Below are 12,606 nucleotides of genomic sequence, written 5' to 3' on the forward strand. Positions count from 1 at the left end.
GTTCCTAGCCAAACTTTGAACTAACCAATCCTGACTTGGCAAATAATTCATTCCAGACACCAGTTTAGTATCTGAATCAAAAGGCTTAATTTATTAAATACACCACTTTAGGAGATAAAAACTAAACAAGGTAATGTCTATGCTAAAAACCCAAAATATTGTTTTCAGCCCACATTCACACAAACGACAGACAAACAAACACCTACAGTTAAGGGATAAACAAAAGAAAGCAATCAAACTGGCAAGATTACTTAAATGGCTTTCATGATACATTGTTTCATAGGCACAGATGTGGACTTCTTGGTTGCTTTTCTGAAAATGTTCATTTGGGTCACCTTGGCTTCACTCAGGTAAAGACAGTAATATTTCTAACTTGGCTTCATACTCTATGGGCTTCCAAAGATTGCTGAGGGAGATTAGGCAGGTAGCTTTCAAATCTTCATGCTGTGTCCACAGCAGCTAAACACTTCTCAGAAAACTCAACTCTGGTCCTGTGCCTGAGACACTGAACATCTTTTCCAAGGTCTCAAGTACCATTCAACATTAGCCATCTGCTTGAATATTTGGTGTCTTTTCATTGTAATCAATTCCCAGGTGCCCACCTCATTGATAGCCAACTTATGCTATCTGTTTAAACATAAAGCTCTTCCTGGGGTTGCAGTGTCTAAAAGAGCTATTTTAGCCAAGAATCAGTCTCCAAGTAACCTTCAGGCTGTTGTTTTGTTCTTTTCCAAAGTCCACAAGTCATCTGGCGTCTCAGACAGTCATAGAGCACAGAAATTTGTCCACGCCAACCAGATACCTTAAATTAATCTAGTCCTGTTTGCCAGTATTGGCCCATATCTCTCTCAACCCTTTCTATTTAGATGCCTTTTAAATTTGTATTTGTACCAGCCTCCATCCACTTCCACTGGCTAGTTCTCCCTGTATTCCATGTGATCTAATCCTGCTAACCAATCTACCACAAAGAACTTTGTCAAACACTTCACTGAAGTACATAAAGATCGTGTCCACCACTCTGCCCTCATCAATGTATTTGTTACTTCTTCAAAAACCTAATTAAGTTACAAGATTTCCCACATACAAATCCATGTTAACAATCCTTAATCAGTCCTTGCCTTTCCAAATACATATAAATCCTGTCCCTCAGGATTCCCTCCAACAAGTTGCCAATCGTCAATGTCAGGCTCACTGGTCTACAGTTCCCTGGCTTTTCTTTACCACCTTAAATAATGGTAACACGTTAGCCAACTTCCAGTCCTCCAGCACCTCACCTATGGCTATTGATGATACAAATAACTCAGCAACTGGCCCAGTAATCACTTCCCTAACTTCCCACAGAATTCTAGTGTACACCTGATCAGGTCCTGGGATTCATTATCTTTGTGTTTTAACCTGTCGAGCACCTCCTCCTCTGCAATATGGACATTTTCCAAGATACTTGTTTGAAGTCACATGACACCAGGTGAACTTCACCTGATGATGGATCAGTGCTCCAAAAGCTTGTGGTTTCAAATAAACTTGTTGGACCAATTCCTGGTGTCATGTGACTTCTGACTCTGTCCACCCTGTCCAACACCAGCACCTCCACATTTTAGCAAATGTTAGCAAGGGTTTCAGAGTGATTTCAAAGTGCTTGAAATTTTCCTTCCTTTTCCTATGGTGCAAGCAACTAGTTTCCTACCTAAAATTTAGTTGACATGGGAAACTTGCCTATTTTCTGAACAATATCATCAGTATGCTGTGCTTTGCAAAATAAATACTATGAGAAAATGAGGCCTGCAGATGCTGGAGTTTCAGAGTCGAAGAGTGCGGTGCTGGCAAAGCACAGTCAGTCCGGCAGCATCCAAGAAGCAAGAGAATTGATGTTTAAAGCATAAGCTCTTCATCAGGAATGAGGCTGTTTTGCTGAGAAAGATCCAATAAATCTTCAAGAACTATCCCAGATCCAAGTGACTAGGGAGAATAAGGAGTTGAGGGATAGAAAGAAGGTTATACTGGAGAAATGAGTGTAGCCTGAAGTTAATAAGATCCCAGGAACTGAATTTACAAACCAGAGCATTGAAGAGGTGGTTATGGAGCTAGCAGATTGATTGATCATCTAAAATTCTACAAATTCTGAAATAATTCCAACAGATTGGAAACTAGCAAACGTTACCCCACTATTTAAGAAGGGAGCAAGAGAACAATAGAAAAGAGAACTGCAGACTTCTGAGTCGTTGTAAAAATATTGGAAACTTTAATAAAGGATGTGATAAATGAATATTTGGCTAATAACAATATCATTGGGCATAGTCAACATGGATTTGCAAAATGGGACATCATGTTTGAAGAACTGCTTGGAGGTTTCTTTTACAGATGTTACCAAAATCATTGATAAAGCAGTGTCATGTATATGTATGTTTAGATGGCTTTTGATGGTTGGTTAATAAAATTAAAACACATGGGATAGGAAGTAGTATATTAATTGACCAACAGGCAGAAAGCAGCGAGTAGGAATAAACATAGCATTCTTGCATCAGCAGAGTGTGACTAGTGGAGTAATGCAAGGATCTGCACTTAGACCCCAGCTATTCAGGATGTAAATCAAATGAAATGTTTCCAAACATACAGATGATACAGAGCTAAGCAAGAATGTGTGTAAACATGGAAGATATAAAGCAGTTCCAAGAGGTTTGGAATATGACGCATGGAACATGAGGAAAATGCAGAGTTATCCACTTTGGTAAGAGGTACAGATATGCAGAGTATTTCTTAAATGGTTAGAGGTTGGAAAGCGTAGATATACAAAAGGCACCTAGATGTCTTTGTCAACAAGTCCCTGAGGCTAACATTCAGGTACAGCAACTATGACTCCTTAACAGGGGGATCATCTCATCTGTTGCTTTCGCTGACTACCCCTTGAAATATTTTGTAGGATTCAATGAGATCACCTCTCATTCTTTGAAGCTCCATAGAATATGGGGCCAGTTTGCCCAATATCTTCTCCATAGGACAATTCTACCATCGCAAGAACAAGTCTAGATCTCACTGTATTCCCTCTATGGCAATAACATCTTTCCTGAGATAAAGAGACTAGAACCACACATGGTACGTGCAAATATGATCTAACCGAATTTCTAACAATTGAAGCACAATTTCATTACACCAGTGCAGGTTGTTCTGCTATAATGCACCTTTTGTGAACATAAATTCGCTGTCACGTGATTGGCAAATTGGGGACACGGTTTCTAAAGCATGAGCTTTTAAAGCATTGCGATTACATCGCCAACACCTTAAGCGCTGTTTATCGAGTGCGATTTTTCTATAATGCAGGATTGCACAAGAACGCAACCATGATGTGATAGAAAAACTACTCAAATCCTTTTTTCAATAAAGACTGGTTTGTGATGCAGAGTGATGCCACAGCATGGGCTCAATTCCTGCACTGGCTGAAGTTAATCAAAGGATTTTCTCAATCTCTCCCCTCACCTGATGTCAGCTCAAACTTAATAACTCTAGTAAGAAAGCAGCTCTATGGTCTGGTAAGACCATGGTGACTTTAGTTTACTTCACTTTAATGTAGATCATGGAAATCTAGTCTGCACATTCTTATGAAAATTCTAAAATTCCCCTTATCCCACTATCCTTTCAAAACTATTTGTTAAAGAATAACTAATGTGCAAATAGCTCTAGGCAACTAAGCCAAGTGCCTTTACAGAAGAAGAACCAGTTAGAATCATAACAGCATTCAAAAAGGAACAGGATTATGCCGTGTGGCACCTCAAACCTGTTCTGCTAACAGCCAATGGGCAACTTCAAACCAGTGTCTACAGGAAAACAACACATATGGGCCAAATATTGAACTACAGAAGCAATCATCCCAACATCTACAAACAAAGTTGCATCAAAACATTATTTTAACAAGCCAACACACACTGCAGCACAGAGGAACTACGCAGCGCTGAGGAAAATCAACTATACCGTGTATTCAAAAAGAATGGGTACCCAATGAACACAGTCCGCCGATTTCTCAGTGACAAAACCCAAACAAACACGTTCAGAAACCCTAGCCACTCTCCCCTACATAAAAAGATATCTCGGAAAAGACTGCCAGACTATTCAGACCCCTTGGCATCGTGGTGGCCCACAAACACACCAACACACTGAAACAGCAGCTAATGAACTTGAAAGACCCTATACAGGCAATAAGCAGAACTAATGTCATTTACAAATTACCGTGCAAGAACTGTAACAAACACTACATTGGACAAACAGACAGAAAACTAGCCATTAGGATACATTAACATCAACACAAAAAGACATGACTGTCTCTCACAAATATCCTTATATACAGATGATGAAGGACACCACTTCGACTGGGACAACACATCTATCCTAGGATAAGCCAAACAAAGACACGCACAATAATTCCTAGAAGCATGGCATTCCAACCAGAACTCTATCAACAAACACATCTACCACCTCCTGAGAAAGAGGAAGTGACTTCACCACAGGAAATGACATCACAAACTCAAATAAACCCAAACTTATAAACAGAAAGCAGGACTTATCAGCAGTGCATTACCTGAGGCCCACTGAAGATGTTACCTAGTAGGGTGATGAAACATCTGGAAATGAACCTTCCAGCTCAGCAAGCAAACCTACATCCACATACTACCTCCAACACTATGTTTGTTCTTATGGCTTAGGTAAGTGATAAGTGCAACAGCCAAGACAATTGTTAAAGTTGAAGCAGAAACTAGATACAAATCTGCAGAAAGCTGACTATCAAGGTTTATGCAGTACATATAATAAGTTTAGAATCCAAGGTAAAAGTTTAGAGTCAAGTCATGTGAAATGGTGCAAATTCCTAAAGCAAATAGATGAAAAGTTTAAAAACAGGACACAAGAAGTAGTGAAGCATTATGAGACAATTTGTTTGAAATTCAAATTGAAAATGTTATTGCTGAGCTAAATTAGTAGTTTTGTTTCAGAGTATAGATTCAAATCCCACTTCAGAACTTTACCAACTATTCTGTCACAGAACTGTGGTCCAATACTGAGGTTGTGCTGTGTTGTCAGTTGAGGCAACTCTCAAATGAAATTACACAATTAAAATAAAGACCCCATGAAGCTAGTCAAAGAGAGACAGAGACTTTTTCTCAACATTTATCTCACAACGAATGTCATCAAAACCAGATATACCAAAGACTTCACTGAATTCTTAAAGCTCAAGAGGATGACATTCGATCTACTGTGACTGCACCAACTCGATACATTGGCATTGTTAACTAATGCCAATATCTTGCTTTTTTTCCCGTACATCTGCACGTTACTTTTAACCAAATAATTATCCAACGCCCTCTTGAATGCCTCAATTAACCTGCGTCCATCACAGTTCCTGGCAGTACATTCCATACCCTAACTACTTGTTGTGTGACAATGTTTTTCTCACTTCACCCTTCCTTCTTTTGTAGATCACTTTTTCTTGTTTTTCTTAAGAGTGGGAACAGTTTCTCCCTATATTCTCCCTATATTAACAATTCTCATGATTTTGAAAATGGTTATCAGATCTTATCTTATTTGCTGCTTATGGGATCTCTCTCTAGGTAAACTGACTTGTTTTACACTAAACTGCACTTTAAAAAATTCTTATATTTTACAAAGTATTTAGGGATGTACTGAATACCTGGAGGGCGCCATGCAAATTCAATTTAATATTACAACACAAAGCAGATTTCTTACTGATCCTTGGAATATTACAACCACAAATGTCTGAGAGTTCGAAAGTACGTGAGTATTAATGAAACTGTGGTGCCCTCTGTTGATCATACAGCTGAAAACTAAGAGACAGAATTATAGTGCAGTTCTTTTCCCAGACAGCTGTATTCAGTGAAAACATAAAATTCCAAAAGGCATACAATCAAAATTGAGAAAATCGACACTAGATGTGCTAACAGTATAGCTGATTGCATTTCTTCATAGTCAGTAAATTCTTAATTATCCAAATTCTGAAGCTCACATTTAAATTCTTGTCTTTTGACTTTTCTTCTTGTCATTCTTTTCTAAATCTATTTTGAAAATGTTGACAAATGTATCTAGTATCTAAGTCATAACAACAATTTTAAGCTGACAGATCAGAGAGAAAGAGGATCACTCAAACATCTACACAAAAATCATACCTCTCCCCATTAAAAATCCTTGCACAAATTTTGAACTAACATTACACAGTTATCCTGTTTTAATGTTTCTGGTATAGATTGATAAACATTTTATGATAAAATGAGGCAGCATTGCTGTGCACATTACTGGGTGACATCATTATTTAATGGAGAATATAATGAATGTTTCATGGATGGCTAGTCCTTTAAAGCTTACAGACATGTTCAGTATTTTGAAAAATATAAAGTGATGCAAATTCAACAGAGTGTTTTAGGGATTACTACAAAAATGATCCATACCTTGCACTATTTAGAATATGCTTTTTCTCTTGTTCCTCCTTGCGTGCCCGTAGTTGCTCCTGTGCCATAGCCATTTCTTCTTCCATAGAAGACAATTCTTCTTTGGCACGACGGCGATTTTCCTATTGAAAATCATCAAACTGCATGATAATTCAAGAAGCATACTGAATTACATCACTCTCCAATGTATTATCTTTTACTGGTCTCTGGAGAATAAATATACAGCATCTCCCACTTCAACAGCTTGCTGACAACAGCATGAATTGTACACTGTACGGGAAGCAGATTACAATTTTTTCAATTTATTTTGGAGACATAATGAATCAATACTGTATGGTTCTTTGATTTCCTCAATTTCACTTTAGGAAGTTTGTTATTTCTGGCATATTGGTTTGAAGATGGTGGTGGATGGTAGGGAGGAGAACTTAATATGAAAGCTGCAAATCTTCCCATTATTCAAAGTTAGACATTTTGCTCCATTCACAGAATCTATTCAAAACTAATGTAGTAAGTGGCCTTCTCAGCAGTTGAACCAAGCAGCAATATAGCTTAACATAGAATCTGTGTCTTTCTGCATCTCAGTCATGCTCCAACTGCTCTTCAGTGACCCTTAAACCATTTAAGTAATATATTGAAAAATTTGGAACAAGCTTCACCCTTGTTTGAATACAAGTTTGAACGTAGCCACTTAGTAACCAAAAAACCATTACCCTGAACATTACAATTCAGAGAATACTGGTTCCTATACAAATCAAATGGATACAACACACAAAAAAAGAATTAATCTCATTTCCAATACAACTACTACCTATCAAGGCTCAGTCAGCTGGTTTGGAATGCAGAAGGATGCCAACACATGGGTTCAATTTTTGCACTAACTGAAGTTACCCATGAAGGACTCTTCTCAACCTCTCCCCTCGCCTAAGGTGTGGTGAGCCTAAGATTAAATCACCACCAGTCATCTCTCTTTCATGAGAGCAGCCCCATGGTCAGGCAGTACTACGGCGACTTTACCTTACTAGCTCTTACTTAACTAATATATTGGCAGCATACTATAGTGCAAATTTGTCATTTAATATCCCAGCTATGCCCTTTGCCCCCATAAGATTATCATTTGTGCCTAATATCTCCACTCTTATTTTGACTACTGTAGATGCTGGTGCAAAGGCCAACCTTTGAAAAAGTCAAGTTATTATGCAGTTGTACTACCTTACCTGTCGAGTTTTACCAGCTTGCTTGACACTGTAAAACATTGGTCCAAGTTCAGCGAGCCACTCTCCATCCACTGCAGTAACACACTGCATGTACTCCTGAGAAATAGAATATAGAACATTACAGCGCTGTACAGGTCCTTTGGCCCTTAATGTTGCACCAACCTGCGAGACCAATATGAAGCCCACCTAACCTACACTATTCTATTTGCATCCATACATTTATCCAATGACCATTTAAATGCCCTTAAATTTAGCAAATTTACTACTGTTGCAGACAGGGTGTTCCATGCCCCTACTCTCTGAGTAAAGAAATTACCTCTGACATCTGTCCTATATCTATCACCCCTCAATTTAAAGATATGTCCTCTTGTGCTCGTCATCACCATCCGAGGAAAAAGGTTTTCACTGTCCATCCTATCTAACCCTTCATATATCATATAATGTCTCAATTAAATCACCTCTCAACCTTCTCCTCTCTAACGAAAACATCAAGTCCCTCAGCTTTTACTCGCTAAGAACTTTCCTCCATACCAGGCAACATCCTAGTAAATCTCCTCTGAACCCTTTCCAAAGCTTCCACATCTTTTTTTTAAACATAGATTAGATTAGATTCCCAACAGTGTGGAAACAGGCCTTTCGGCCTAACCAGTCCACACTGACCCTCCGAAGAGTAACCCACCCAGACCCATTTCCCTCTGACTAAAGCACCTAACACTATGGGCAATTTAGCAAGGCCAATTCCGCTAACCTGCACATCTTTGGATTGCGGGAGGAAACCAGAGCTCCCAGAGGAAACCCACGCAGACATGGGGAGAATATGCAAACTCCATACAGACAGTCGCCTGAGGCTGAAATTGAACCTGGGACCCTGGTGCTGTGAGGCAGCAGTGCTAACCACTGAACCACCATGCCGCCCCTTTTCTATAATGCAGTGACCAGAACTATACACAATACTCCAAGTTGAGCCACACCAGAGTTTTGTACAGCTGCAACATGACCTCATGGCTCCGAAACTCAGTCCCTCTACCAATAACAGCTAACACATCGTATGCTTTCTTAAAACCCTGCCAACCTGGGTGGCAACTTTTAGGGATCTGTGTACATGCACACCAAGATCTCTCTGCTCATCTACACTACCAAGAATCTTAGAATTAGCCCAGTACTCTCTATTCCTGTAAAAAATGAGGTCTGCAGATGCTGGAGATCACAGCTGCAAATGTGTTGCTGGTCAAAGCACAGCAGGCCAGGCAGCATCTCAGGAATAGAGAATTCGACGTTTCGAGCATAAGCCCTTCATCAGCTCTCTATTCCTGTTGCTGCTTCCAAAGTGAATCACCTCACTCTTTTCCACATGAAACTTTATTTAAGACCATAAGACATAGGAGTGGAAGTAAGGCCATTCGGCCCATCGAGTCCACTCCGCCATTCAATCATGGCTGATGGGCATTTCAACTCCACTTACCCACATTCTCCCCGTAGCCCTTAATTCCTCGAGATATCAAGAATCTATCAATCTCTGCCTTGAAGACATTTAGCATCCCGGCCTCCACTGCGCTCTGCGGCAATGAATTCCACAGGCCCACCACTCTCTGGCTGAAAAAATGTCTCCGCATTTCTGTTCTGAATTGACCCCCTCTAATTTTAAGGCTGTGTCCACGGGTCCTAGTCTCCTCACTTAACGGAAAACATTTCCTAGCGTCCACCTTTTCCAAGCCATGTATTATCTTGTAAGTTTCTATTAAGTCTCCCCTTAATCTTCTAAACTCCAATGAATACAATCCCAGGATCCTCAGCCGTTCCTCGTATGTTAGACCAACCATTCCAGGGATCATCCGTGTGAATCTCCGCTGGACACGTTCCAGTGCCATTATGTCCTTCCTGAGGTGTGGAGACCAAAACTGGACACAGTACTCCAAACGGGGCCTAACCAGAGCTTTATACAGTCTCAGTAGCACAACGGTGCTTTTATATTCCAACCCTCTTGAGATAAGTGACAACATTGCATTTGCTTTCTTAATCATGGACTCAACCTGCATGTTTACCTTTAGAGAATCCTCGACTAGCACTCCCAGATCCCTTTGTACTTTGCCTTTACGAACTTTCTCACCGTTTAGAAAGTAGTCTATGCTTTTATTCTTTCTGCCAAAGTGCAAGACCTCGCATTTGCTCACGTTGAATTCCATCAGCCATTTCCTGGACCACTCTCCCAAACTGTCTAGACCCTTCTTGCAGCCTCCCCACTTCCTCAGTACTACCTGCCTGTCCACCTAACTTCATATCATCGGCAAACTTCGCTAGAATGCCCCCAGTCCCTTCATCCAGATCATTAATATATACTGTGAACAGCTATGGCCCAAAACACTGAACCCTGCAGGACACCGCTTGTCACCGGCTGCCATTCCGAAAAAGCATCTTTTATCCCAACCCTCTGCCTTCTGTCAGACAGCCAATCCTCAATCCATCCCAGTAGCTCACCTCAAACACCATGGGCCCTCACCTTGCTCAGCAGCCTCCTGTGTGGCACCTTATCAAAGGCCTTTTGGAAGTCTAGATAGACCACATCCACTGGGTTTCCCTGGTCTAACCTACTTGTCACCTCTTTAAAGAATTCACAACAAGTTTGTCAGGCATGACCTCCCCTTACTAAATCCATGTGCCACCACTCAGCCCAACTCTGCAGTTTATGTGTCCCTCTGTACCTGCAACACCCTTCAGCACTGTCCACAACTCCACCGACCTTATTGTCATCTGCAAATTTACTATCCCATTCTTCTTCACCCTCAACCAGGTCATTTATAAAAATGACAAACTGCAGTGGCCCCAAATCAACTCCTTGCAGTACACCACTAGTAACTGAACTCCAGGATGAACATTTCCCATCAATCACCATCCTCTGTCTTCTTTCAGCTGGCCAATTTCTGATCCAAACCACTAAATCACCCTCAATCCCATGCTTCCATATTTTGTGCAATAGTTTACTGTGGAGAACCTTATCAAATGCCTTACTGAAATCCATATGTACAACATCAACTGCTTTACTCTCATCCATCTGTTTGGTTACCTTCTCAAAGAACCCAATAGGATTGTAAGGCATGATTTACCCTTCACAAAACCGTGTTGACTACCCTCAATCAACTTATTCTTTTCTACATGATTTTATATCCTATGTCTTATAACACTTTATCCACAACTGAAGTAAGGCTCATTAGTCTATAATTATCAGGGTTATCTCTACTCCCCTTCTTGAACAACAAGACAATATTTGCTAGCCTCCAGTCTTCTGGCACTACTCTTGTCGGCAAGACAACATAAAGATCAAAGTCAAAGGCTCTGCAATCTCCTCCATGGCCTCCCACAGAATCCTAAATTAAATCCCATCTGGCCCAGGGGACTTACCTATTTTCACACTTTCCAGAATTGCTGAAACCTCCTCCTTGAGAATCTCAATCAGTCTAGTCTAGTTTAGTTGCCTATATCTCAGTATTCTGTTCAACAACATTTTGTCTTTTGCCAATATGAATACTGACCAAAAATATTCATTTAGCGCTTCCTTTATATCCTTGGATTCCACGCAAAACCTCCCACTACTGTGCTTGATTGGCTCTAATCTTACTCTAGGAGAAAGTGAGGACAGCAGATGCTGGAGATCAGAGCTTAAAAATGTGTTGCCGGAAAAGCGCAGCAGGTCAGGCAGCATCAAAGCAGCAGGAGAATCGACGTTTCGGGCATAAGCCCTTCTTCAGGAATGAGGAGGGTGTGCCAAGCAGGCTAAGATAAAAGGTAGGGAGGAGGGACTTGGGGGAGGGGCGTTGGGAATACAATAGGTGGAAGGAGGTTAAAGTGAGAGTGATAGGCCGGAGAGGGGGTGGGGGCGGAGAGGTCGGGAAGAAGATTGCAGGTCAAGAAGGCGGTGCTGAGGTGGTTGAACAGTTCATCCACTTTACTAACACCTTCCACCCCGACCTCAAATTTACCTGGACCGTCTCAGACTCCTCCCTCCCCTTCCTAGACCTCTCCATTTCTATCTCGGACGACCGATTCAACACAGACGTTTACTATAAACCGACTGACTCCCACAGCTACCTAGATTACACCTCCTCCCACCCTGCCCCCTGTAAAAACGCCATCCCATATTCCCAATTCCTTCGCCTTCGCCGCATCTGCTCCCAGGAGGACCAATTTCAATACTGAACAACCAAGATGGCCTTCTTCTTCAAAGACCGCAATTTCCCCTCAGATGTGGTCAATGATGTTCTCCATCGCATCTCCTCCACTTCCTGCTCCTCCGCCCTTGAACCCCGCCCCTCCAATTGCCACCAGGACAGAGTCCCACCTACCACCCCATCAACCTCCAGATACATCGTATCATTCTTCATCATTTCCGCCATCTCCAAACAGACCCCACTACCAAGGATATATTTCCCTCCCCACCCCTATCAGCATTCCAGAAAGACCACTCCCTCCGCGACTCCCTCGTCAGATCCACACCCCCCACCAACCCAACCTCCACTCCCGGCACCTTCCCCTGCAACCACAAGAAATGCAAAACTTGCGCCCACACCTCCCCCCTCACTTTCCTCCAAGGCCCCAAGGGATCCTTCCATATCCGTCAGAAATTCACCTGCACCTCCACACACATCATTTACTGCATCCGCTACACCCAATGTAGCCTCCTATACATGGGGAGACAGGCCGCCTACTTGCGGAACGTTTCAGAGAACACCTCTGGGACACCCGCACCAACCAACCCAACCGCCCCATGGCTGAACACTTTAACTCCCCCTCCCACTCCGCCAAGAACATACAGGTCCTTGGCCTCCTCCATCGCCAGACCATAGCAACACGACACCTGGAGGAAGAGCACCTCATCTTCCACCTAGGAACCCTCCAACCACAAGGGATGAATGCAGATTTCTCCAGCTTTCTCATTTCCCCTTCCCCCATCTTTT

At 41.7% G+C, this 12,606-nt stretch overlaps 1 protein-coding gene across 2 annotated transcripts in view; it reads right to left on the reverse strand.

The window, feature by feature from the left end:
• dhx38 (DEAH (Asp-Glu-Ala-His) box polypeptide 38) overlaps positions 1-12,606 on the reverse strand; it is a 126,253-nt gene that overhangs the window by 24,507 nt on the left and 89,140 nt on the right. For both annotated transcript variants that reach the window (XM_060838008.1, XM_060838009.1), the window contains exons 25-26: positions 7,658-7,753; positions 6,444-6,565 (exon numbers count right to left, since the gene is read on the reverse strand). In XM_060838008.1, the coding sequence (XP_060693991.1) occupies positions 6,444-6,565; positions 7,658-7,753 (218 nt within the window). The remainder of the gene's footprint in view (positions 1-6,443; positions 6,566-7,657; positions 7,754-12,606) is intronic.

This window comes from Hemiscyllium ocellatum, chromosome 17 (assembly GCF_020745735.1).
Source record: "Hemiscyllium ocellatum isolate sHemOce1 chromosome 17, sHemOce1.pat.X.cur, whole genome shotgun sequence".
Lineage (NCBI taxonomy): Eukaryota > Metazoa > Chordata > Chondrichthyes > Orectolobiformes > Hemiscylliidae > Hemiscyllium > Hemiscyllium ocellatum.